General features: G+C 43.9%; 1 protein-coding gene across 1 annotated transcript in view; it reads right to left on the bottom strand.

The window, feature by feature from the left end:
- The window catches only part of LOC121282409 (inositol 1,4,5-triphosphate receptor associated 2), a 74,907-nt gene that overhangs the window by 42,421 nt on the left and 5,698 nt on the right, over positions 1–26,788 (bottom strand). Inside the window, exons 2-8 of the mRNA XM_041196125.1 lie at positions 23,914–24,007; positions 20,705–20,777; positions 14,451–14,478; positions 12,959–13,099; positions 12,010–12,141; positions 8,291–8,438; positions 6,347–6,396 (exon numbers count right to left, since the gene is read on the bottom strand). Of these exons, the coding sequence (XP_041052059.1) occupies positions 6,347–6,396; positions 8,291–8,438; positions 12,010–12,141; positions 12,959–13,099; positions 14,451–14,478; positions 20,705–20,777; positions 23,914–24,007 (666 nt within the window). The remainder of the gene's footprint in view (positions 1–6,346; positions 6,397–8,290; positions 8,439–12,009; positions 12,142–12,958; positions 13,100–14,450; positions 14,479–20,704; positions 20,778–23,913; positions 24,008–26,788) is intronic.

Raw genomic sequence — 26,788 nt, forward strand, 5'->3', positions numbered from 1 at the left:
GACAGTGCCACTGGCCCCACAGTGTGGAGACAGTGCCACTGGCCCCACAGTGTGGAGACAGTGCCACTGGCCCCACAGTGTGGAGACAGTGCCACTGGCCCCACAGTGTGGAGACAGTGCGACTGGCCCCAGTGTGAAGACAGTGCAACAGGCCCCAGTGTGGAGACAGTGCAACAGGCCCCAGTGTGGAGCCAGTGCAACAGGCCCCAGTGTGGAGACAGTGCAACAGGCCCCAGTGTGGAGGCAGTGTAACAAGCCCCAGTGTGGAGGCAGTGTAACAAGCCCCAGTGTGGAGACAGTGTAACAAGCCCCAGTTTGGGTCCACTGTTCAGTAGTACAGTACCATTTACAACTCCACATGTACTGAATCAATCCCTGCCTGCATAAATCAAGACCTGGAAAACATTCAGGCTTGAGCTGCTAAGTGGCAAGTAACATTTGTGCCACACAAGTGCTAGGCAATGATTATCTTTAACCAGAGAGATCTCCCCTTGACATTCAACAGCTTTACCATCACTAAATCCCCCACTATCAACATCCTGGGAGTTACCATTGACCAGAAAATTGAACTGGATTAGCCACATATATAATGAGCTTATAAGAGCAGGTCAGAGGTTGGGAATTCTGCAGTGAGTAACTCACCTCCTGACTCACCATTCTATCTACAAGGCACAAGTCATGAGTGTGATAGAATACTCTCCACTTGCCTGGATGAGTGCAGCTCCAACAACGTTCAAGAAGTTCAACACCATCCAGGACAAAGCAGCTCACTGGATCAACACCTCATATACTACCTTAAACATCGACTCCTCCACCACCAACTCACAGTGACAACAGTGTGTACCATCTACAAAATGCACTGCAGCAGCTCACCAAGGCTCCTTCAACAACACCTAATCCTCAATTAGGGATGGCCAATAAATGCTGGTTTGCTAGAAATGCCCACATCCCATGAAAATATTAAAAAATGGACTCTGGTATGTGGGCCATGTCACTGGCTCTAGTGTGTGGACACCACAACTGGCTCTAGTGTGGGGACACTGCCACTGCCTCCGGTGCGGGGACACCATCACTGCCTCCCATGTGGGGACCATGCCACTGCCTCCGGTGTGGGGACCATGCCACTGGCTCCGGTGTGGGGACCATGCCACTGGCTCCGGTGTGGGGACCATGCCATTGGCTCCGGTGTGGGGACCATGCCATTGGCTCCGGTGTGGGGACCATGCCATTGGCTCCGGTGTGGGGACCATGCCATTGGCTCCGGTGTGGGGACCATGCCATTGGCTCTGGCTTGGGAATCATGCCACTGGGTCTGGTGTAGGGACACGGCCACTGCCTCCAGTGTGGGGACATTGCCACTGGCTCCGGTGTGGGGACCTGCCACTGGCTCCGGTGTGGGGACCTGCCACTGGCTCCGGTGTGGGGACCTGCCACTGGCTCCGGTGTGGGGACCTGCCACTGGCTCCGGTGTGGGGACCTGCCACTGGCTCCGGTGTGGGGACCTGCCACTGGCTCCGGTGTGGGGACCTGCCACTGGCTCCGGTGTGGGGACCTGCCACTGGCTCCGGTGTGGGGACCCTGCCACTGGCTCCAGTGTGGAGACCCTGCCACTGGCTCCAGTGTGGAGACCCTGCCACTGGCTCCAGTGTGGAGACCCTGCCACTGGCTCCAGTGTGGAGACCCTGCCACTGGCTCCAGTGTGGGGACACTGGCTACAATGTGGGAACCTTGCCACTGGCTCTGGTGTGGGTACCCTGCCACTGGCTCAGTGTTGCGACACCGCCACTGGTTCTGGTCTGGAGAGAACTACAACTGATTGCATTGGGCTTGGGGATAGAAATTCCATTTTCTCAACTGCTATGAGATGATTCCTATCTGGGCATCAGATGGGATTAGGCTCAGGTTTAGCTGTAAGATTTCTTCAAGCAGCTGAGCAGCCCTTAGACACTCAGTGCCCTGGTTCACATGTGAAGTGGGGTCCTTGGGCTGAGCACCATCAACATAATAATATGTCTCAACTTAACATAGGAAGGAACGGTCACAGAAAAACTAGAAGAGATAACCAAATGGACAGTAAGAAATACAGGCCCCAGACCTTTACACAGTGTTGTCACCAAATGAAGACTGTTTGAGGGTTGGGGAAATGGATGGGCAGATGGTGCTGAGGAAAGGAGAGGAGACAAAAGGGAAGAGAGTTTTCTGCTATGTTCATGTTGTGCTGCAAGTTCCCATAACGGAGTGAGCTGCAACTTTCACAGGTTAATTACTGGTTAGTTGTTATCCTATTGCTTGAGGCAGTTTTCCTGCATACAATTCAAACATGTCACCGAATACTGCCTTCCAATGGTCCAGGCGAGTGTTAAACTCCATCTGCGCCATTTCAAATGGTTTTAACCTCCAGTGCATGGATTGACGTCCAAGTCAGACACCATTCTGAGGTGGACAATCATCGCCATTCCTTTATCGTGGCTGGGTCAAAATCCTGGAACTCCCTGTATACCGGCAATATGGGAATACCAATACAACATGGACTGCAATGGTTCAAAGGGAAGGCTCACCTTCTCAAGGGAAACTAGGAATGGCCAATAAATGTCGTCCTTGCCAGTGATGCCCAGATGACAAGAATTAATTTTCAACAAGCTCCCTTCTGGAGACCAGTTGCTTAGATATGCTCCCTCTATTACCATGGAGATGGGGTTAACTTGCAGAAAGTGTAAAATCAAAGTGGGCACTAAAGATGCTGACAAATAAATGAAAATCTTCCATCTTTCACAGCTCTGACCATAGATGTGGAATTAAATTTCTGCTGCTCTGTAAACTCAGTGGACACCCTACTGCATCACCATGATACATAACCATTGTCCAGATTAGTCCCACTCTGAGTAAGATGTATAGTTTCATGGATAAGTTATGGACAGTTCTGTGTCATGCAGCCACTGAATTTGAATACCTAATTATGATCAGTGTTAGAGCTGCAAATTATATATGGAAATATACTTATATATGTACTTAGATTTCCAGAAGGTATGTCATATGGTGCTACATCAAAAGTTATTGAGGAAAATAAAAGCTCATAATGTAGAGGGTAACATATTGGCATGGATAGAGGATTTGCTGGCTAACAGGAAACAGAGAGTTGGCATAAAAGGGTCTTTTTTTGGTTGGCAGGATGTAACAAGTGGTGTGCTCAGGGATCAGTACTGGAGCCTCAACGTTTTACATGACTTGGATGAAGGGACCAAAGGAATGGTAGCTAAATTTTGATGACACAAAGATAGGTAGGAAAGTAAGTTGTGAAGAGGACTTAAGGAGTCTACAAAGGGACATAGATAGGTTAAGTGAGTGAGCAAAGGTCTGGCAAATGGAGAATGATGTGGGAAAATGTGAAATTGTCCATTTTGAGAGGAACAATAAAAAAAGCATATTATCCAAATGACGAGAGATTGCAGAGCTCTGAAATGCAGAGGGATCTGTGTGTCCTAGTGCATGAATTAAAAAAGGCTAGTATGCAGGTACAGCTAATAGAATGTTATTGTTTATTTCAAGGGGAATTGAATACAAAAGTAGGGAAGTTATGCTTCAGCTATATAGTGCATTGGTGAGACCACATCTGGAGTACCGTGTACAGCATTGGTCTCCTTATTTAAGGATGTAAATGCATTAGAAGCAGTTCAGAGAAGGTCTACCAGACTAATACCAGGAATGGGCGGGTTGTCCGGATTGGACAGGTTAGGCTTGTATCCACTGGAGTTTAAAAGAATAAGAGGCAACTTGATTAAAATCTTTAAAATCCTGAGGGGTCTTGACAGGGTTGGTGTGGAGAGGATGTTTCCTCTTGTGGGAGAACCTAGAACTAGGGGTCACTGTTTAAAAATAAGGGATTGCCCATTTAAGACAGGGATGAGAATTTTTTTTTCCTCTTAGAGGGTAGTGATTCTTTGGAACTTTCTTCCTCAAAAGGCAGTGGAAGCAGAGTCTTTGAATATTTTAAAGGCAGAGCTAGATAGATTTTTGATTAACAAGGGGGTGAAAGGCTATTGGGGGTAGGTAGAAATGTGGAATAGAGGCCACAATCAGATCAGCCATGATCTTATTGAATGGTGGAGTAGGCTTGAAGGGCAGAATGGCCTACTCCTAATTCAGTTGTTTGTATGTATGTTCCTATACAGTGAAATTACAATGAATCATGAACTTGGATGACATGAAATTCTGGTTATGTAGAATTTGTCAACCAATCCCGCAGGCAGAATAGCAAATCCCATAGATCGATGCCTATGATAAACCAAAATCCTGCACTGGTAACTCTGGATTGACTGAACTTGCCTAAGATTGTCATGTGACTACTCCAACCAATCAGAGCAGAGTTAGGCCACATAAGAGCACAAAGTCATAGAACACCAGGCAAGCCTTCATTTGACATCAAGATCTCCCTGTGAAAGGACCTGCAAAACCTGTAAGCATGGCTAAACCTGTGAGAAAATTAAAAGTGTTGTTGATTAGAAATCGTTCACATATTTCCCTAGCTGATGCCCCAAAGGGCATAGAGATACTCAGGAATTTTGCACGACAGCACAAAAACATCAAAAACATGTTTGACTCCATTGACAACACGGTGGACTGGATCACGCACGTCCGAAGACATGACGCTAAGCAGAAAAAGATTACAGAGTTCTTCCGGAGCTAACTCCCAACATTTTTCAATGCAAATCTCTGACCTTTCACAAGATCAGACTACTGTAATATGTGAACAAATTGAATAAAGACTTTTTCACACATTTACTGCTTTACTATGTTTTCATTAGGCACTTGAATCTGTTGTTTTTGGACATAGACCACATTTATAGGCATATCGGGTTACATGAAGACACATTCATGTGGGAATGGGACCTCCTCGTCTATCATGAAACTCCACTTAACACAAATTTGTGAAGTGGATCCCCTGGGATTGGACTCATTGGGATTTTACTGTAAATTACTGTTTAATGAAATATTTATATGCATTCATGCGTATACTTATTTTCCAGAGATATCTTTCCTCTTATTGGCTCAGGATTTTAGGCTTCTTTTTGCCTCTTGCAAGATATTACAAAGCAAGATGTGGGGATGCAGTGGGGAGGGGTGTAGGGGGAGGGAAGGTGCACATAGGAAAGGAGAGCCAGGAAACATTGAGGAGGTGAAAAAGCAGCATTCAAGCTTGGGCTGACTAGTGAAAAGTAACATTTGTGCCACACAAGTGCCAGGCAATGACCATCTGCAACAAGAGAGAATCCATCATCTTCCCTTGACATTCGATGGTATTACCATTGTTGAATGCCTCACTATCAACATATTGGGGGTTACCATTGATGAGAAATTTTACTGGACCAGCCATATGAGTAGTGTGGCTACAAGAGCAGGTCAGAGGCTAGGAACTCTGTGGTGAATAACTCACCTCCTGACTCCCCAAAGCCTGTCCACCATCTACAAGGCACAAGTCAGGAGTGTGATGGAATACTCTCCACTTGCCTGGATGAGTGCAGCTCCAACAACACTCAAGAAGCTCAGCACCATCAGGCCAAAGCAACTCACTTGATTGACACTCCATTCACCACCTCAATATCCACTCCCTCCGCCATTGCCACACAGTAGCAACAGTATGTACCCTCTACTAGATGCACTGCAGCAACTCACCAAGGCTCCTTCAACAGCATCTTCCAAACCTGTAACCTCTACCACCAATTAGGACAAGGGCAGCAGACTCCTGGGGACAACACCATCTGCAAGTTCCCTTCCAAGCCAACACCATTCTGACTTGGAATTATATCGCTGTTCCTTCACCATCGCTGGGTCAAAATCCTGGAACTCCCTTCCTAACAGCACTGTGGGTGTACCTACACCACATGGACTGCAGCGGATCAAGGGAACGGCTCACTGCCACCTTCTCAAGGGAAGTTAGGGATAAGCGGCCTTGTCAGTGCCGCCCATTAAAGAATTTTTAGAAAAGAAACTCCGCTAAAGCTGTTTATCAGTGATGTAAACAGGAAGCACAATGGGTGGGATGATGTAATGATACTGCAGTTAGCAGGTAATGGGGTGAGCTCATACTTTGTAATATTTTAACACATGAAAATGCTTTAAATGTCATTTGAATGAAGTCATCAACCCAGTGGATTAAAGTTTATTAGGATCACATAGCAGTATATTAACCCTAAAGAACTTTATAAAAATTATCAGGAACAAAGAACTCAAAGATCAAATTTGCCATTATCCATTGCCTAAATCTTCATTATGAAAAATGTGACCACTTCCCCCTAATCTACCATATTTAAAATATCTTTGTGGTAATGAGTCTGCAGTACTGATTTACCTGATGTATAGTTCTCATCATTTGATGCTTCGTTTGAAAGTCAGCATCATCTGTAAGAGAGTACATTACAGCGTTTAGAAACCTCGATTTTTTTCAACATGGCTGTGTTGCTGGTGAATGAGATTGATCCAAAGCACCGGTGCTATGCAAGAATAGGGCTGGTAGTTTGAGGGATGTAGCAGAGTCATGATATTGAACAAGCCACCTAACTTTTAGAATCCCACTGCATTTAACAGGTGGTCTGGCACCAGCAAAAACTATCGGAGTAAAAGGAAGTTGGTCCATATGAGGAAAGGTACCTGTTCAATCTAGCCACCATGTGACTCCAGTTCTGTGCTATATGGTTGGTCTTTAATACTTTCTTTCATGGCTGACTGCATTACTCATTCAAACAGACAATTGCCACAGAAGAAAGCCCATGCAGAAATGTGACCATGCTGGCATCGCCTATATCCTGAGAACATATTTAACCAAAGAGAAAATAATTTTACCCTACAGCCCCACCTCAGCCCTCAGTCACCCATTCCTTTGAATGATATTGGTACCAGTTCCCCCTTAAACTTTCTTTTCTCTCAGCCCCCAATGCCTTGGGAAGTTTGTGTCACACATTCCTTCCAGCTGGTCTCCTGCCCACTTCCCCAATGCTGCTGTAAACCTGACCCAGTTTCCTAGGTTGGAGTTCATCAGGTAAGCATGGTGAGCTTCCCATGGAATTGCTGCCACCTAGGTGGCCAGTAACCCGCTGCAGAATCCCAATGGTTCTGCATAGGAGCACTGTTGCTGAGCAACTAAATGGGCACAATCACCCTGAAGGTCTGCACAGCCACTGTTTGTAAGTCTTGGCAGGATCTGAAGCCTACAGACAAGGAAAGTGAGGGCCGGAAAGGTGGGAGAAGAAGCCACTACAAGGTACTGTCCCTCTGCTAAGAGCATAAGAACACAAGAAATAGTAACAGGAGTAGACCATTCAGCCCCTCGAACCTGCTCTGCCATTCAGTAAGATCGTGGCTGATTTTGTTGTGTTTGGATTTCCACATTCCCATCGACCCCCGATAACCTTTGATTCCCTTGCCTAACAAGAATCTATCTACCTCTGCCTTAAAAATATTCAATGACCCCACCTTCACTGCCTTCTGAGGCAGAGGGTTCCAAAGTTGCACAGCCCCCTGAGAGAAAAAAAATCTCATCTCTGTCCTAAAAGAGTGACCCCTAATTTCAAAACAGTGCCCTCTAGTCCTGGACTCACCCAAAAGAGGAAACATCCTTTCGAAGTCCATATTGTCAAGGCCGTTCAGGATGTTATATACTTCAATCAAATCATCCCTCACTCTTCTAAAGTCCAGTGGAAACGAGCCCAGTCTGTCCAGCCTTTCCTCATAAGACAACCCACTCATTCCAGACAGCAATCTAGTAAACCTCCTCTGAACCACCTCCAATGCATTTACATCCTCCCCTAAATAAGGAGACCAAAATTGTACACAGTATTTGAGATGCGGTCTCACCAATGCCCTGCGCTGAGGGGACCTATGGGTTGTTACTGTTGCATTCTTGGGTCATAATATAACTTTCCCCTGGATGGTCCTGGGAAGTGGCTGTGCCACAGGTGAGAGCAATGAAAATTAAGTGGAGACCTGTATCACATCACCCCATCACCATTTGCATGTGGTGGGCATGGAAGGGTCGACCAGCATTTAAAGGGAAACACTGGCGGATTAGTGAGGGACTCTAGGCTGCACCAAATACTATCATTCTCTGACACTGTCTCATCCGTTATCAGGAGAGGGAGGAATAGGTAAGAATCCAGCTCGCTAATCATAGTGGCCCATATACATTCCCTCTTCAAACTTGGAGCCCATATCTTTTGATTTGAGAGCTTGTGGGGATTGCACTTGAATGCCTGGAATTCTGTTGATATCCATCATGTTGGTGAGAGGTGGTCCTTACCTCTTATGTCTCCAAACTGCCTATTCCTTGAGTTCTGCTGAATGATTTTCTTCATTTCCTGAAGCTCCGCATATTCCTTGGCGTGCACACTTTTCAGATTCTCCACATGTTCGATCATCAGCTGCACACTCTGACTCACTCGTGCTTCCTGCAAAACACGTCACGTATGAGCATGTGATTCCATGATCCTAATTCTCCGGTCGGGAGCCAGGCCGCAGGGAGTATGCGGCAGAGACTCAGGGCTATAGTATTGTGGCCGTATCTCTAATCAATGATCTGTGTAAGGGAAACTCCTCTAGAAGAAGTGTAGGACTGTCCAAGAAATGTATTCAATATCCCTCCTCCTAATTAGAATTCTTGCAATGCATGCTCCAGCAACACTGGTTCAGTATGCACTGAAACACTGAATGTTCAGACCACAGGGAATATCCGGTGTCACGTAATACGGAAAACTTTGGGACCACTCCGAATCAGGCCAGAGCTAGGCTGGGACCCACCCTCCACCCCGCCCCCCCCAAACCAAGAGCTCAGAGCAAGGCCTGGCCCATTTTAACTCCACAGGCGCAGGTGTGCTGAACTGCCTCCCGCCCAAAGTCTGTAGGAATTACACCGATACTGGTGAGTGGAAGGGGAATTGGAGTAGAAGCCAGGCACTGCTGGGGAAGCTTGCGAATGCCATCTCCCAAGGATTGCTGGTACCTATTTAACATTTCGGTCCCCTTATTCCAAGATTTAATCAGTTCAAAGTAAATTTGTGGGTTTAACATGGCCTCAGCTCTTGAGCTGGGAGGCAATGGGCAACACTAAAAGGGAGCAGATAAAGAACAATCCACAAGATGGCTGTCCTCAGTCATCTCCAAGAACTGGTATCAAGTTAGTATTGAGAGAACATTTGGGTATTAAAGATTACAGGGTGATCTAATTGAGGTGTTTCAGATGATTTAAGGATTTGAATAGGCTGGATAAAGAGAAACTATTTGCTCTGGTGGGACAGTCCTGAACAAGAGGCTATAACCTTAAAATTAGACCTAGGCTGTTCACAGGTGTTGCACAGAGAGGTAATGGAAATCTGGAATTCTCTCCCTCAGAAAACTATTGAGGCTAGGGAAAAGCTGAACATGTTGAAGCTAGGATTGATAGATTTTTTGTTCGGCAAGGATATTAAGGGATATGGAACCAAGGCAGGTAAATAGAGCTAAGGCACAAATTAGTCACTATTTAATTGATTGGTGTAACAGGCTCAAAGTGATGAATTATCTACTCCACTCTATAACTGAGGGGTTACCAAAACCTACCAATGCTGAGAGAACGAAAGAAGGAGAGATCAGTGCTGGGGAGATCCAAGAATACCTCGCTTGGACCTCAGAAGTACCCCTGGGGAGTTGTCCACAGGCAATCCTCCCAGGTGACCTGGGTTAAATTGGGGACTGAAAAACCTGAGCTCTAAACCAAAATCCCATTCCCCATTTACATCCATGTCTTATGATAGTTGCTTGATGTGGTTGAAGCTTTTAGACCAGGAAACCATAAGACATAGGAGCAGAAGTAGGCCATTCGGCCCATTGAGTCTGCTCCACCATTCAATGAGATCATGGCTGATCTGATAATCCTCAACTCCACTGTCCTGCCTTTTCCTCATAACCCTTGATTCCAATACTGATTAAAAATCTATCTCAACCTTGAATATACTTAATGACCAAGCCTCTACAACCCTCTGTGGTAAAGAATTCCACAGGTTCACTGACCTCTGAGAGAAGAAATTCCCCCTCAACTCTGTCTTAAACTTGCGCCCCCTTACTCTGAGATTATGCTCTCTGGTCCTAGACTCTCCCACAAGGGGAAACAACCTCTCAGCATCTACCCTGTCAAGTCCCCTAAGAATCTTATATGTTTCAAGAAGTCACCTCTCATTCTTCTAAACTCCAATGAATACAGGCCCAGCCTACTCAACCTCTCCTCATAAGAAAATCCCTCCCTACCCGGGATCAACATAGTGAACCTCCTCTGGACTGCCTCCAATGCCAGTATATCCTTTTAATTAATTGCATTAGTTGCAAAGTAAATATCAGTACTCAAACTATGATTCCATCTCCTGGCCTGTTCCTATTCTGCTTCCTGCCTACTTTTTGGACCAGGCAAACACAAGCAACCCTGTCTGATACTGGTTCTTATTGTTTAGGACATCTAAAAGTATAAGCTCCTGCCAGCAAAGTTCAAGTACAAACAATCAAAGCTTGCGTTACATTCTTATGTGCCACTTTCATACGGGCATTGATCCAATTCAAATAAAATAGAATAAACTGGTTACTGTCTGAACATAAACAGCATTCATAGGAATGTAGCACATAAGTATATGAATTTTGCCACTCAGAATCTGCCTTCATATTGTAAATGTTAATGGTGTGCAGTCGAGTTCTCTCCAGTGGTCTGGTTATCCCTCAACCAACATCGTTAAAACAGATTTATTGATCATTATCACATTGCTGTGTGTTGGGACATTGTTGTGTGCAAATTGATGCAAGTTCTTTCCGTCTTTCTTTCTCTCTTTAACTCTTTCCTACATTTCCCACATTACAGTGTACACAGTACACCAAATTCTGCTCTGCTCTGCCCAAACTAAGCTTTATTCATGCACAACCCTACCACTAAACCTTCACAGCAACAAAGTAATACAAGATCTTTGGAAGGAACTAGGGAAGGAGTATCAGGCTGGGTGATCAGGAATGGGTCATGGGTGAGAATGTCACACTTGGTTCTCCTCCACAAGCGATACTGGGATTTCTACCTCCAGTTGCTGCTCCAGATGTGAAGATCATGCACACCATGGTACAATCTCCTGATCTCATGAACTATGGTCACACTATCCAGGGCATTTAAATCTGGAGCAGCAACTCCACATAAGAGTTTTGAACAGGGGTTGTGGAGAAAATTCAAAAATAACACATTGCTCAATAGCAGATGGTTTGTAAGTATGTGGCATTGACAGATCTACAAATGGAAGCCTGGTTCTGGCACTGACAGTAGTACTGTACAGGCCACTAATTATAGCTTGACATATAAACTGATGAAGTGCATTCCTGCAAAGGCAACACAAGTGTTACCAAGCTGTTATTGGGACTCATGAAACTGACAGTGGTACATGCCTACAAAGGGAACGTGGTACTAGCACTGACAGGTCTAGTATTTTGGTCTCTGAGTAATACTGCACATAAATTGAATATTGGTGAAAAAAGAGACAAATCTTGCACTCATCAGGACAGACACAAGAATATCAAATTTCAAAGGGAGTAACTATATATACAGCATCAAAAAAGGGTGCTGATTGGTTGGCAAGTTGACTCTGATTGGTTGAGGCATTGCCATGGAGAATGCACCAGGGAACGTTTGCCCCCACGTTTTTGTTGATTTCAAAGAAGGTGCAATGCCTGGACATGTTCCTTTTGCCTACAGAGTATAAATCCCTGCATATGAATATATATAGTTTCTAGCAAGCTCAAGTGAGCCACATTGCAAGCCCAACTGATAATCTTAAATTGGTTGTTAGTATAATTCTTGGCACACTCAGGATTGTTCAGCAAGTGTTGTCCAATTGCAGAATCACATCTAACATTAGACATAAACTGAGTATATATACAGATCGATGATGAATACTAACACTCATAAAGGTAATTAATTTAAACAAGGTACCCTCTTTAGCGAAAACAAATCCACACACATACCTGGTGTACTGCTCCTAGTACCTCAGACTTGTTGGCCACTCGGCTGATGGAGCCTTCCAGGATCTGCAGGTTCCACTCCAGCTGTTTTAGAATCTCCAGTCGCTGCCCATCGAAACAAACTGTTTTCAGTTTCTGTACAGAATCAATCACAGCTGTTAGCTTTTGAACATCCACATCTAAATGGATGTGGTCACAGCAAACCCTCCAACGCCTGGTCCCATTCCCCCAGCATTACTTTGTATCCTCTGCAGTGCTGAATGGTTCAATTTCTCTGTGTTTGATTATGTGAGTCTGGTAATGGATCTATGCTTACTGTGTTTGATTGGTTAAGCCTGGGTGTTAACTCAGAGATAAGTAAACAGACACCACAGAAGCCAATGGGATAATGGTGTAGGCATTTTACAGTATTGTAAATTCTGCTTCTTGAGTTCTCTGCCTGAAGGCAGGTCTGACTCACAGAGCCACAAACTCCACCATGGTCAGGGCAAGGAGGCAGGTCCCAAATCCACCCCAGCTGGAATGGGATCGAACCGCATACTAATCATATCCACATACATCTAACCAACTGAGCCCACAAGGAGTCCAAGCTATTTTGGCAACATATACTTTTGCATGCATGTTGTAGCCTGGAGCTATGGATAGTGATGAGAGAGGCACCAATTTTCTTTCCATCACGTGGCTTCTGGCTCTGAGGCAGGGATGCCACCCACTGCACTACAACACCTCCTCATGCATTGCATAAAACTGTAAATAAAGTTTCTGCACACTTAGAAACTAGTGTCATCTCAGCATAGACCCAAGATATAAAACATACAATAACAACCAGCTCCTGTCTCTATTTTCCCAGTATCTGCAGCATTATTTTAACCCCTGCCGTACCAGGATCCATCCTCCAGTATCTACAGTATTGCTTTCCAATCTCCAGCTCTTGCCTCTATTCCTCCATTACCTGCAGTATTATTTTACATCCCTCCAGCTCCTTGCGGATGTTTTCCTCAGCTGCATCCCGGGCTCTTTCCTCCACTTCAAGCCGTTGCTTCAATGTGAACATGTCAGACTTGAATGCGAGAGACAAGTGTATGAACGCAGACTTGGAGAGAAAAAGAGAGAGAATTCTGCAGTGTCAGAGAAAGGAACCTCAATGTGAATCCTACTGAGGACACTATAGCATGTATTCAGGTTCAAATTCTTCCTGTCACACAGCTGCTCAGATGGGGCAACAGCTCAAAGGATCAAGCACAACACATTAATGTGGGGTGGAAGTGGCTGCTCTTCCTTGATGCTTCAACACCACCCCCCCGCCTCTCCCCAACCACAGAGAGTTTCTGATGTTTGATTCAGCATTGTGGAGAAACACTGCATCAAAACCAATCAATGTCCCATGGAAAGAAAGATCTTGCATTTATATAATGCCTTTCATTTCTTTAGGATTTCCAAAAGCATTTTACAGTCAATACAATAATTTTGAAGTGTAGACACCATTGTAGTGTAGAGAACATGGCAACCAATTGTGCATGACAAGATTCCACAACCAGCAATGCGATAATGGCCAGATAATCTGTTTTAGATGTTGGTGAGGCCAAGTAGAACAGTTCTGCTCTTCTTTGAATAGTGCCATGAATCTTACACATCAACCTGACAGGATAGAAGGGGCCTCTTTTTAACATCCCTTGCCCATAGGGGATACATATCTTTTCTTCCCATTTATTTAATACTTCACTGCGCACTCTATGTCTTAACTATTTTACCCCAGTAGTCACAACAGCAACTTGCATTTACATAACGTCTTTCACTCAAAATCTCAGGACATCTTAAATAGAAATAAATAGGGTAATGGATAAAGAGCCATAGCATAAAAGTTAGGTAGAGACAGTCATAACAGGTGTGTTTTGAGAAGATAGAGAGACAAATGACAAAGGGGAGTGCCAGAGAGTATGGTTGAGATGGTGGAGAATGTGTCACTAATGTGGGGTGGAGCGAGGTGGAGATGCACAGAGTCAAAGGCCAAATGGTGCACATGGTGATACAAGATTAAAGGGAGAATGGAGAGATCATAGAGGAATTTGAATTTGAGGGCAGTGATTGTGAATAAATGTGTTAGGGAACAGTTACTTGCTAAATGTTCTGACAGTGGGTTAAACTCAATGGCTCGCCTGATGGTTCAATTAGCAGAGGCACCATCTAACTGAGCCCTTCAGAAGAAATGGTCCCCAGTCTGTGCTAGGCTCCTTAACTCAGTTGCAGAGGCAGTTGGACCAATTGGCCTCAGCACCTCTCAGATGGGGCGAGGATAGTGTGGAAACCAGCCAGAGTTCCTGAACACTATCCATTGACTCCAGCTAGAAGGTATAAATTAAGATTAGCTGAGGACAGAATCGAGTACAGGCGGGTTACCCTTCACAATTGAACCTTGACAGAAAACAAAGGCATGCTGGACTTACCTCAACTTCTTTCTCAGTGTAGAACTCTCTGTAAAATAAAAATATGCATAATTTATTAAATGGATGCAGAAGCCTGTCCCTGTGCAGTTTGAGTTACAGCAAAGTGCCATGGTGACAGACTAGGAAACTCTGTCACTAGAAGTGTTCAAAATTGATAAGGAGGAAATGTTGAATAGACTGTCGGTACTTAAAGTTGGCAAGGCACTGGGATCGGATGTGATGCATTCAAGGATATTGAAGGAAGTGAGAGTAGAAATTGCAGGGGCATTGGCCACAATTGTTCAGTCTTCCCTAGGCTCAGGATGGTACCAGAAGACTGGAGAATTGCAAACATTATGCTCTTGTTCAAAAAAGGTTGTAAGGATAAGCCCAGCAATTACAGACCAGTCAGTTTAACTTCAGTGGTGGGCAAGATTCTAGAAACAATTATTCAGGATAGAATTAGTAGTCACATGAAAAAATATGGGTTGATAAAGAAGCAGCATGGATTTCTAAAAGGGAAATCATGTTTAACTAACTTGTTGGAGTTTTTTGAAAAGGTAACGGAAAAGGTTGATGAGGGTAATGCTGTTGATGTGGTGTACACGGACTTTCAAAAGGCATTTGATGCAGTGCCATATGACAGACTTGAGAGATAAGTTATTGCTTATGGAATAAAAGGGACAGTAGCAATGTGGATACAAAATTGGTTGAAAAATAGGAAGCAGAGAGTAATGGTCAATGGATATTTTTCAGGCTGGAGGAAGGTTTGTAGTGGAGTTCCCCAGGGGCCGGTATTGGGACCCTTGCTTTTCCTGATATATATTAATGATCTAGATCCTGATGTGCGGTGGACAATTTCAAAGTTTGCAGATGACATGAAGCTTGGGAGTGCTGCAAACTGCGAGGAGGATGGTGTGAAACTTCAAAAGGACATAGACATTTGGTGGAGTAGGCAGATAGGTGGCAGATTAAGTTCAATGCGGAGAAGTGTGAGGTGATGCATTTTGGTAGGAAGAACATGAAGAGACAATGTAAAAAAAGGAGTACAACTCTTAAGAGGGTGCAGGAGCATAGATCATTGAAGATGACAGGACAGGTGTGGAGAGCAGTTAATAAAGCATACAGTATCTAGGGCTTTATTAATAGTGGCATGGAGTACAAGAGCATAGAGGTTATGTTGAACTTATATAAGACACTAGTTAGACCTCAAGTGGAGTATTGTGTACAGTTCTGGACACCACACTTTAGGAAGGTAGTGAACGCATTGGAGAGAGTGCAGTAGAGGTTTACAAGAATGGTTCCAAGGATGAGAAACTTCAGTTATGAAGATAGATTGGAGAATCTGGGACTGTTCTCCTTGGAGAGGAGAAAGCTAAGAGGAGAGTTGATAGAGGTGTTCAAAATCATGAGGGAGCTGGACAGAGTAGACAGAGAGAAAATGTTCCTGCTTGTAAAAGGATCGAGAACCAGAGTGTGCTGGTTTTAAGTGATTTGCAAAAGAAGCAAATGTGATGTGAGAAAAAACTTTTTCACACAGCGAGTGGTTCAAGTCTGGAATGCACTGCCTGGAAGTATGGCAGAGGCAAGTTCAATCAAAAGGGCATTGGATGATTATTTGAATAGAAGCAATGTGCAGGGTTATGGGGAAAAGGCAGGAGAATGGCACTGAGTCATAATGCTCATTCAGAGAGCCAGTGCAGACCTGAAGGGCCAAAAAGACTTCTTCCTGCACCATAACAATTCTGTGATTTTGTGATTCATCTTCTGCCATCCTGGTAATTGCATGATACAAAATTAATAGCAGTTGTTGACTAATTATGGTAATGAGTTGCTATCAATTAACCTATAACAGACCCAGACATGAGGTGGGCAAAACCCCAAGATGAAAATCTTTCAGAACCATACTGTTCCATATCCTAAGGGTAATCATACCCTGAGACTGCTGACAAGTCCAAGAAACTCCTGTCTCCCTGGACTGACTCATTCAGTTTATTTCAACTCGCATACTGTAACACAGCAAAATTATAAAGCAATATTTACTCAAAGATCTGCCACATTTTTATTACTGCAATATTAATGGAAAATGAAGTTCCATGCGGAGAAGTGTGAGGTGATGCATTTTGGTAGGAAGAACATGGAGAGACAATATAAAATAAGGGGTGAAATTTTGAAGGGGTGGAGGAGCAGAATGACCTGAGTGTACATGTGCATATATCATTGAAGGTGGCAGGGCAGGTGGAGAGAGTAGTTAATAAAACATATAGTATCCTGGGCTTTATTAATAGGGGCATAGAGTACAAGTGCAGGGAAGCCAAGCTGAATTTATACAATATACTCATTATGTCTCAGCTGGAATATTGTGTACAGTTCTAGGTGCCACACTATAGGAAGGATGTGAACACATTGGAGAGACCGCAGAAGAGGTTTACAAGAATGGTTCCAGGGATGAGAAACTTCAGTTATGAAGACAGATTGGAGAGGTTGGGACTGTTCTCCTCGGAGAGAAGAAAGCTAAGAGGAGATTTGATAGAGTTGTTCAAAATCATGAGGGGGCTGGATAGAGTAGATGGGGAGAAGCTGTTCCTGTTTTTAAAAGATCAAGAACGAGAGGGCACAGATTTAAAGTGATTTACAAAAGAAGCAAGTGTGACGTAAGAAAAAACTTTTTCACACAACGATTGGTTCAGTTCTGGAATGCACTACCTGGAAGCGTGGTGAAGGCAGGTTTAATTGAAGCATTCAAGAGGGCATTAGATGATTATTTGAATAGAAAGAATGCACAGGGGTATGGGGAAATGGCAGCGCAATGGCACTCGGTCATAATGCTCATCTGGAGAGCCAGTGCAGACACAATGGGCCGAATGGCCTCCTTCTATGCCATTAAAATTCTGTGCTTCTGTGAAAATGGATGCAATTGTGGGCGCAACTTCAGGTGCAAGTTTTATGCTGTATTCCAGGAGGAAGAAACTCCAGATCATTAATTTTTCTTGCATGAAATGTCCTCATGGCCATCTCTCCTCTGTGTACCAGCTCCTGTCACATGTGTTCCTGGAAGGCAATGGCTTCATGCTCAAGGTTCAACTTAATGGGCCCTGTAGTAACTGATATAATACCAGTAGTGATAACAGTTAGAGAATTGTACTTTATCCCTGAGATTTTGACCATCTGGATAGGCCTGTGTAGTGACAGAGTAGCTATCAAACAAAACACTTCCTAGGAGGTGCAGTCCCATTGAAGTCTGTGGTCAACAACCCCACCAGTGAGAGCAAAGCAAGGTCTTCAGCCTGTAATTTCCACCAAGTCCACAATCTTCAGGGCTGAACTGCACACTGATTCTGTATGCTCCATGAAGGAACAGAAACCAGAGCCCATTGCATTTGATCGATCAGACCAGTGCACAACTGGCCTGGAGATGTCAGGCTTTCCTTTCTGTTCTTAGGGAAATGTCCCAGATCCAGCGATTGCACAATTGCCTTGGAGTAAAACAATGTGGGTTTGTACTTGAATCATGTATGTTGAGTGGAAAATACTCCCCCACCCCTCACAACATTGAAGATATAGTATAATTTCATCAATGACTCGGGGATAGGGGTAATTTTAGCTTTGGCTGACGCTGGATAACAAGTGATATGGGATCAGCTGCCCATTATACACGTCTCCTGATTTACCTTTCCATCAAAGTCAATGTGGCCCCCAATTTATGTGGAAGGATCTCTGCCAAGAGGTCATAGGGAAGCTATGGTGAACAATATTACCAGTAATATTATGGAAAGGAGCAACATCATGTCATAGTACAGTACTGCTAAATACAGAAATGATAACGCTAGACAAAGCAGCATTATCATGCTGTAATACTAGGAATATGACATAATAAGAAAGAGAGAACAAAGTAATATCAGTAATACATATAGCAGAAGTTAAATATTGTGTTGTTCACTCTTTGAGATGAAGATGACCATGTGCATCATCTGGGATGTTTGGTAGCGTTCTGGTGAGTACATAGGTGACTGCTAAGGCCGATCTGCGCCTGGGAGGTTCTGTTGCAACTAAGACAGGATACGGCACTCAATTGAGATTTGGACGAGTTGCTGGTTTGGGATTTTCTCTCTGCCTCTGATATGCATTTGCTTTCAAAGGAGGCAGCAGCCTTTTTTATTTCGTTACGGCAGGTGCAGCAATCCTGTGCAAACTTCTCCCAGAACTTAGAGCCAATATCAAAACTCCTACATGAAGCCTTCAGAGTGTTCTTCCTTTGAGAATACACCCCACTCAAGCTCTCCATAGAAGATTTGCTTTGGTAAGTGAGTGTCAGACATTCTGTCTATATGATCAGCCCAATTCAGTTGTGACTGTCTCAATATGGTGTGGATACTTGGCATGCAAGTTTTGGTGAGCATCTCGGTGTCTGGTATTTTGGCCTGCCATCTGATCTTCAGAAGCTTCCGAAGGTAGCTCAAGTGAAAGTGGTTGAGCTTCATGACTTGACCTTCATACAGAGTTCAAGCCTCACACGTACAGAACAGAGTGGGCAGGACTATTGCTCTATAGATTTTCAGTTTGGTAAACAGACTTACCCCCCCTAAGCTCCCAGACTGATGTTCAAAACCTGCTGAAAGCTACGTTTGCTTTGGCAATTCACGCATGTGTCTCGTCATCAATATAGACAGCTTGAAAGAGTGTGCTGTTGAGATTCATGAACTTATCCACTGTTGACTTGTTCTGGCCATGGACTGAAACCTTGAGCTCAAGATAGGCTTTCCAGGAGCTGGCTGGCACATTACTTCAGTGTTCTTCATGCTGATTGTAAGGCAGAAGTTGTTGCATGCATTGGAGAACAAGTCCACACTACATAGCATATCCAGCTCTGATCTGATAACGAGTGCACAGTCATCAGCAAAACAGGAAATTGTGAAGAATGGTGCTAAAGACCTTGGTCTTTGCCTGGAGTTGTCTCAGACTGGGCAGGTTCCTAAAACATGCGCTACTTGATTATGATGCCAGGATCACCATCATGGAAGGCATTGGAGAGCATGGCAGAGGAAAACATGCTGAAGAGGGTTGGGGCTAGCACACAGCTCTGTTTAATTCCATGTTTAACTGGGAATGAGTCAGGAGACTGACCATCCGAGCCACACATGAGCATGCCATAATGGAACTGTCGAACCATTGTGATGAAGTTCTCAGGGCAGCCAAATTACCCTTTATAGCCCTCACAGCTGACTGTGTCAAAGGCCTTGGTCAGGTCAACAAAGGTGATGGTGAGGTCCATCTTCTGTTCCTGGCATTTCTCCTGTCTAACTACAAACACCATATCAGTGGTTCCTCAATCTTTTCTGAAATCGCACTGACTCTCTGGCAGCAGATCCTGGTTGAGATGTTACACTAAGTGGTTCAGAAGGATTCTGGGGAAGATTTTGCTGGCGATGGAGAGGAGTGAAATTCCTCTATAATTGTTGCATGATTGGCGAGTTTCCTTATGCATGTACAGATGGACAATGGACAATCTTTGTATTCTTGTGGATGGTTCCTTACCCCCAACATAGATTGAAAGAGTTCAGCAAACTTCTTAACCAGGCATTGACCTCCGGCTTTGTAGACCTTACATGGGATAGTATCAGCTCCTGGGGCTTTGCCACTAGACAGGAGTTTGATTGCGTTTGTTGTTTCGAACAGCATGGGAGGCCATCAAGCGAGCAGTTGATGGCAACCTGTGGTAGCCTGTTGATTGCTCCTTCATTGATGGATGAAGGCCAATTGAGGATGTGTTTAAAGTGCCATGCCCATCTTAGTAGAACTTGTGCTTTTCCTGTGAACAGTGTTGACCCGTTGGCACAGAGAATTGTTGCGAACCAGCGGACTGGGGCCCGAAGATAGATTTCAGAGCATCATAGAATCTCTTCCCATTTTTGTGCTCAGCATTTGACTGAAGTATGCCTGCTTTCTGATTCAGCCAAGCGCCTTTCATCTCTCTGTGCTTGCATTGGACAGTGCTGCTGATATTTCAGTAGTCATCGTGCTTGGATAGTGATGACTTGTCACTGAGGTAAGCTTGGTTTGACTAAAACAATGAGATAATCCAGAAACTACTGGAGGAAAAACATTGCCTCTACATGGCAATATTGTAATATTACACACAGAGTTAATAATAAGTAAGAGATCCAATTGAGAGTTTAAGATGTCATTGGGACCTTGTGAGTAATATGAACCTGAGTTATTATTCCAGAATAAGATTATTGTCCTCAGGACCATACACAGAGGCTACTGTTGCCTACCTTTGAAGGCCCAGCCTTTTCAAAATGGAGACCTCGTCTGCAGAGCTGTTCAGTGGTTCCTCAGGAGCGCTATCTATGTGAGACCGAGCACAGAGTGAGCAAAGCACTCATGATGTTAGAGGAGAGGTGTCCACACTTATAATTTACACTTCAAAATAACATGGCTCACAGCATTAAATGTCAGAGATATAATAATCATGCAATAATTATTATTATTAACAACAATAAAACATACACTTAACAGCAGTTCTTATGACAAAACCAAGTGGGAGAGAAATTCATTCATGTAATTCTGCTTTAAATGATGATTGCAGACCTACATCATTTCCCATGGGCAAATATACAGGGGTGGGGGGGGGCTGCTACATCTTCAGCCAGAAGTGCCGGGTGGATGGTTCATCTCAGCCTCCTCTGGAGGTCCTCAGAATCACAGATGCCAGTCTTCAGCCAATTTGATTCACTCCACATGATACCAAGAAATGGCTGAAGGTACTGGATACTGCAAATGCTATGGGCTCTGACAATATTCCGGCAATAGTACTGAAGACTTGTTCTCCAGGGCTTACTGTGCCCCTAGCCAAGGTGTTCTAGTACAGCTACAATGCTGGCATCTACCCGGCTATGTGGAAAATTGCCCAAGTATGTCCTGTACACAAAAAACAGGACAAATCCAACCCGGCCAATTACTGCCCCATCAGTCTACTCTCGATCATCAGTAAAGTAATGGAAGGGGTCATCAACAAAGCTATCAAGCGGCACTTGCTTAGCAATAACCTGCTCACTGACACCCAGTTTGGGTTCTGCCAAGGCCACGCAGCTCCTGACCTTATTACAGCTTTGATTCAAACATAGATAAAAGAGCTGAACTCCGAAGGTGAGGTGAGAGTGACTGCCCTTGACATCAAGGCCACATTTGATCAAATGTGACATCAAGGAGCTCTAGCAAAACTGGAGTCAATGGAAATCAGGGGGAAACTCTCTGCTGGTTGGAGTCATACCTAGCACAAAGGAAAATGGTTGTAGTTGTTGGAGGTCAGTCATCTCACCTCCAGGACATCACTGCAGGAGTTTCTCAGGGTAGTGTACTTGGCCCAAACCAACTTCAGCTGCTTCATCAATGATCATCCTTCCATCATAATGTCAGAAGCGGAGATGTTCGCTGATGATTGCACAATATTCAGCACCATTCGTGACTCGTCAAACACTGAAGCAGTCCATGTCCAAATGCAGCAATAACCAGACAATATTCAGGCTTGGGCTGACAAGTGGCAAGTAACATTCATGCCACACAAGTGCCAGGCAATGGCCATCTCCAACAAGAGAGAATTGAACCATCGCCCCTTGACACTCAATGGCATTACCATCACTGAATCCCCCACTATCAACATCCTGAGGGTTACCATTGACCTGAAACTGAACTGGACTAGCCATATAAATACTGTGGATACAAAAGCAGGTCAGAGGCTAGGAATCATGCAACGAATAACTCACCTCCTAACTCCCCAAAGCCTGTCCACCATCTACAAGGCACAAGTCAGAAGTGTGATGGAATATTCTCCTCTTGCCCTGGATGAGTGCAGCTCCCACAACACTCAAGAAGTTTGACACTGTCCAGGACAAAGCAGCCCACTTGATTGGCACTCCATCCACAAACATTCACTCCCTCCACCAGTGACACACAGTGGCAGCAGTGTGTACCATCTACAAGATGTACTGCAGAAACTCACCAATGCTCCTTAGGCAGCACCTTCCAAACCCATGGCCACTACCATTTAGAAGGACAAGGGCAGCAGATAGGTGGGAACGCCACCACCTGGAAGTTCCCCTCCAAGCCAATCATCATCCTAACTTGGAAATATATCACAGTTCCTTCACTGGCACTGGGTCAAAATTCTGGAACTCCCTCCCTGACAGCACTGTGGGTGTACCTACACCACATGGGCTGCAGTGGTTCAAGAAGGCAGCTCCCTACCACCACCTTCTCAAGAGTAACTAGGGACGGGCAATAAATGCTGACCCAGCCAGCGAAGCTCATGTCCTGTGAAGGAATAAAGAAAAGCATGCATGGCCTACATGGTGTTTCTCATTGGTATCATTGAAGAAAGCTCCACTGGAAGTGACTTGTGGCACTGTGAGAATGCGACGAACAGCAACTCGATGCTGCATTATGCAAATGAATTTCTGCCTCCTTTGAATTTTAGCCAGATAATCCAAAAGAACATTTCTGAGGTCGCTTTAATCGAATTCCATGACATCTGTTTTTTATGCAAAAATGGAAATACCAGCAGGTCTTTTAATACTTAATTCCAACTTCTCCATGAGAAAAACTGCACTTTGCTGCATTACCTAATATAATGTCATATAAAGCACATTTTAATAAATTTCTTCCTTATCAATGACTTTAGTTTTAATGAGATTGTTATAGATTGGTATAATTCCCCAATTCTCTTAGACAGGTGCTTACCTTCAAAGCCAACTTCCTTATAAATGAACAAAGCGATATTTACTGTCAGTCTATAAACTTTTCTTCAGAGCTCACCAACTAATTAAAGCTCTCTATTTTTAATTAGATTTATTGTCTAAACTGACCATTGCTTTCAGTTCAATCTTGGTTTAACAATGCAGTTATCACTGCCTCTAAGTTGATGTAGAAAGAAAAATCAAAAGCAGCCAAACATTAGAAGATTTCAAAGCCACCTAATTAACCATTACAGTGAACAAACCAAAATCAGGGCATGGGACTATTAGAGAAAAGGGCTGTATTAAGGAAAGGAATTGTAAATTGTAAGAAAGGGTTGAGTGCCACTTAACTGGAAGCGAAAGAGTTGCCCGTTATACCGGGATAGGGTTGGGAATTAATCATCAAACTTAAGAGAACTGAACATTCAATGCAACAATTTTAAATAGCTAACCAAATCAGGTAAACATCCCCACCATTTTTGCAACAATCTCTAAGTTTCCAATCCCCCCTTGTTAGATTGTTAACACCTAATGATTAATTAGGTGACTCCCAGGACATGCAGGCCAAGGCTTTGGATGGCTGCAGAGCAAAATTGACATCATCAATGTCTGCCCCTACTGGGCACAAAATGACACAGAAAGAGGGGTGATGGTTACAAAGACAGTCAGCTGGTGTGATACAAATAGATCAAAGGGGTAAGAGCACCCTAAGAACATCATAAGATATCCAAACATTATAAAACAGTTACCTTCTCCACTCTCGTCACTGTACCCCACTTGTTCTTCCACAAATGTTCTGGAATTGCATTGGACATTGTAATTTTCTGGGGTTATATCAGTTTCCTGGAATGGTTAATGAGAGCATGTTACTCCATGCGTTAATAGATGATGCAGCCTCCAGCAAGACCCCAGGCTAAGTTTTCAACTTGGTGCCCAGATATAAAACTTACATTTCCAATTTGCCGCCCATTATAGAAACCATCCAATTTTCATTCTGATTGATCGAGAATGCCCTGTTTTATACCCAGGCAGCAAGTTGAAAATCTCTTCCATTCCTTCATGTTTTTGTATATTGTGTAGGACTTTCATTTGCAGCCCTCAATCAGGCACGCTCCAACAACTGTATGCTAACTCGTACAAAAATGACACCAATATAACTACCTCTAGCCTACCTCCTTGCCAAATAAAGCCCTTATGGGGCGACACAGCTCCATACACGCCTAAGCGCCCAAGTTGATATTTAGTGCTTCGCCTTTACTTGGCTGTCAGCAAAAGAAGATAAAAATAAGAGGTAGGTTCTCCCAGTCTCTACACAGCAAAAGAAAGAGAAAGAAAGAACTGGCATTTATATAGCACATTCATAATCTCAAAATATTCCAAAGCAATCTACAGCTAATGAAATATATTTGAAGTGTGGTCACAGTTATAATGTAGAAAATGTGGCAGCCAATTTGCACACAGCAGTCTCCCACAAACAAAAATAAGATCTTCTTTTCGAGTCCTCTTCCTGAAGGCAGGTCAGACATCACAACCTCCACCATGGATATAGCAAGAAAGCAGGTCCCAAATCCACCCCAGCCGGAACATGGATCAAACCTCGAGCTGTTGGCACCAATGTGATCCACGCCGCCCCTCCAGCCAATTGAGTCAACCAACCCGCCCCCAACAAGGAGTCCAAGATGCTGTGGAAACATACACTTTTACATGCATGTTGTAGCCTGAAACAATGGATAGTGATGGTAGAGGCTCCAAATTCTTTCTATCACAAGGCTGACCGAGAATCTTTCCTGATTTTACCACCTGCCATTTGTGTGTGTTGGAGGGGTTTACAAGTTGAGACTCAACCTGTTTGGCCACATTATGAACACAGCTGCAGTGGCCATCAAGTCCTGGAGTGGGACTTAAACCCAGAGCCTCTGGCTCAGAGGCAGAGGCAGCACCCACTGCACCACGAGACCTCCCGACAACAAGATAGTGATTAGCTAATCTATTTTTAGCAATGTTAGTTGAAAGTTAAGCATTGGTCAGGGCACCAGAGTGAACCACTCTGCTGTTATTCAAGCAGTGTCTTTGGGTCTTTGGTGTCCACCTGAGAAAGCAAACATGGCCTCAGTTTAACAACTCATCTGATATTGCAGCACCGGCGTGCCAACTTAGGTTGTATGCTCAAGTCTCTGGCTGAGAGGCATGAGTGCTACTACTAAACCTTGATGAAGGTTAAGTGTCTGGCCTCTACTTGCCAACTACCCAGATTGACATGACTGAAATCAAAAACTCCCAGTGCAAGGAATCACAGGTGCAGATCAACACTCTGTGTTGAAGGTTTCTTAAGGGCAGTTCTAAGCAAGGTATTAATTGAGGGAACCTGACAAAAGTAAGTAACACTACTGCTTGAGGATGTGCTATACATTTCTAGTGCTGAACACAGAGGACGCTGCAGGGTAGGGGGTAATGTAACTGAGGACTCCTGATGCTGTTCTAAGGTACAAGCACAAAACTCCAGCACTTTGTAGTTTACTTGGACCTTGTCCTGTGAGCCTCTTTAATCTTTTAGGGTAAGTCTTCTCAGATCTTTACAGGGGAATTAATGGAGACACAGGAGGACTTTAGAAAGAGTGAATTAAAAAGGAAATTAGGAAAGCAAAGAGGGGCATGAAAAATTATTGACAAGTAACATCAGGAAAATCCAAAGATGTTTTATCAATATATAAAGAACAAGAGATAGTTAAGAAAAGAGTAAGGCCAATTAGAAACTAAAAGGACAACTTAATTTATGGAGTTGGAAGACGTGCATGAAAGAGGGAGCTGATAGAAACATTGTAGTTAAGAAGGAAGGGTGTGAAACATTGGATGGGATAAACACTGTAAGAGGAAATATTAAGGGATTTAGCATCTTTGAAAAGGGATAAACCACTGGGCTCAGATGAAATGTATTCGAGGCTGCTAAAAGAAACAAGGGAAGAAATAGAAGAGGCCCTCATCATAACTTTCCAATCCTCTCTAGCTATAGGAATGGTGCTGGAGGACTGCTAATATTATACTGCTGTTTAAAAAGGGAGGAAGCTTGAATGAGTAAATACAGGCCAGTTAGCCTAATTTCAGTGTGTGCAAATTATTGGGAAAAAATTCTGAGGCGCATTATAAACAATCATTTAGAAAGGCACAGATTAATCAAGGACAGGCATGGGTTTCTTAAGGGAAGGTCATGTCTGACTAACTTGATTGAATTATTTAAGGAGGTAATGAAGAAATAATGTGTTTGATGGTATTACAATTCACTCAGGGAGTCCAAGTTGCTGTGGTAACATGCATTTTTACATTTGTGTTGCACTCCAGAGAAATGAATAGTGATGGTAGAGGCTGTAACATTCTTTCCAATACATGGCTGGCAAGGAATCTCTCTCACTCTTGCCACCTAGCCATAGGCATGAGTTGAAAGGTTTTGCAGGTTAACACTCAAACTGCTTGGCTGCATTATGAATGCTTCCTTGGCCATTAAATCCTGAGGTAGGACTTCACAGAATCACAAAATCACAGAATTATTATTGTACAGAAGGAGGCCGTTTGGCCCATCATGTCTGCACCAGCTCACTAATGGGCATTATGTCATTCTTCTACCTTTTC

The sequence above is a fragment of the Carcharodon carcharias genome, chromosome 9, assembly GCF_017639515.1.
Source record: "Carcharodon carcharias isolate sCarCar2 chromosome 9, sCarCar2.pri, whole genome shotgun sequence".
NCBI classification, from domain to species: Eukaryota; Metazoa; Chordata; class Chondrichthyes; order Lamniformes; family Lamnidae; genus Carcharodon; species Carcharodon carcharias.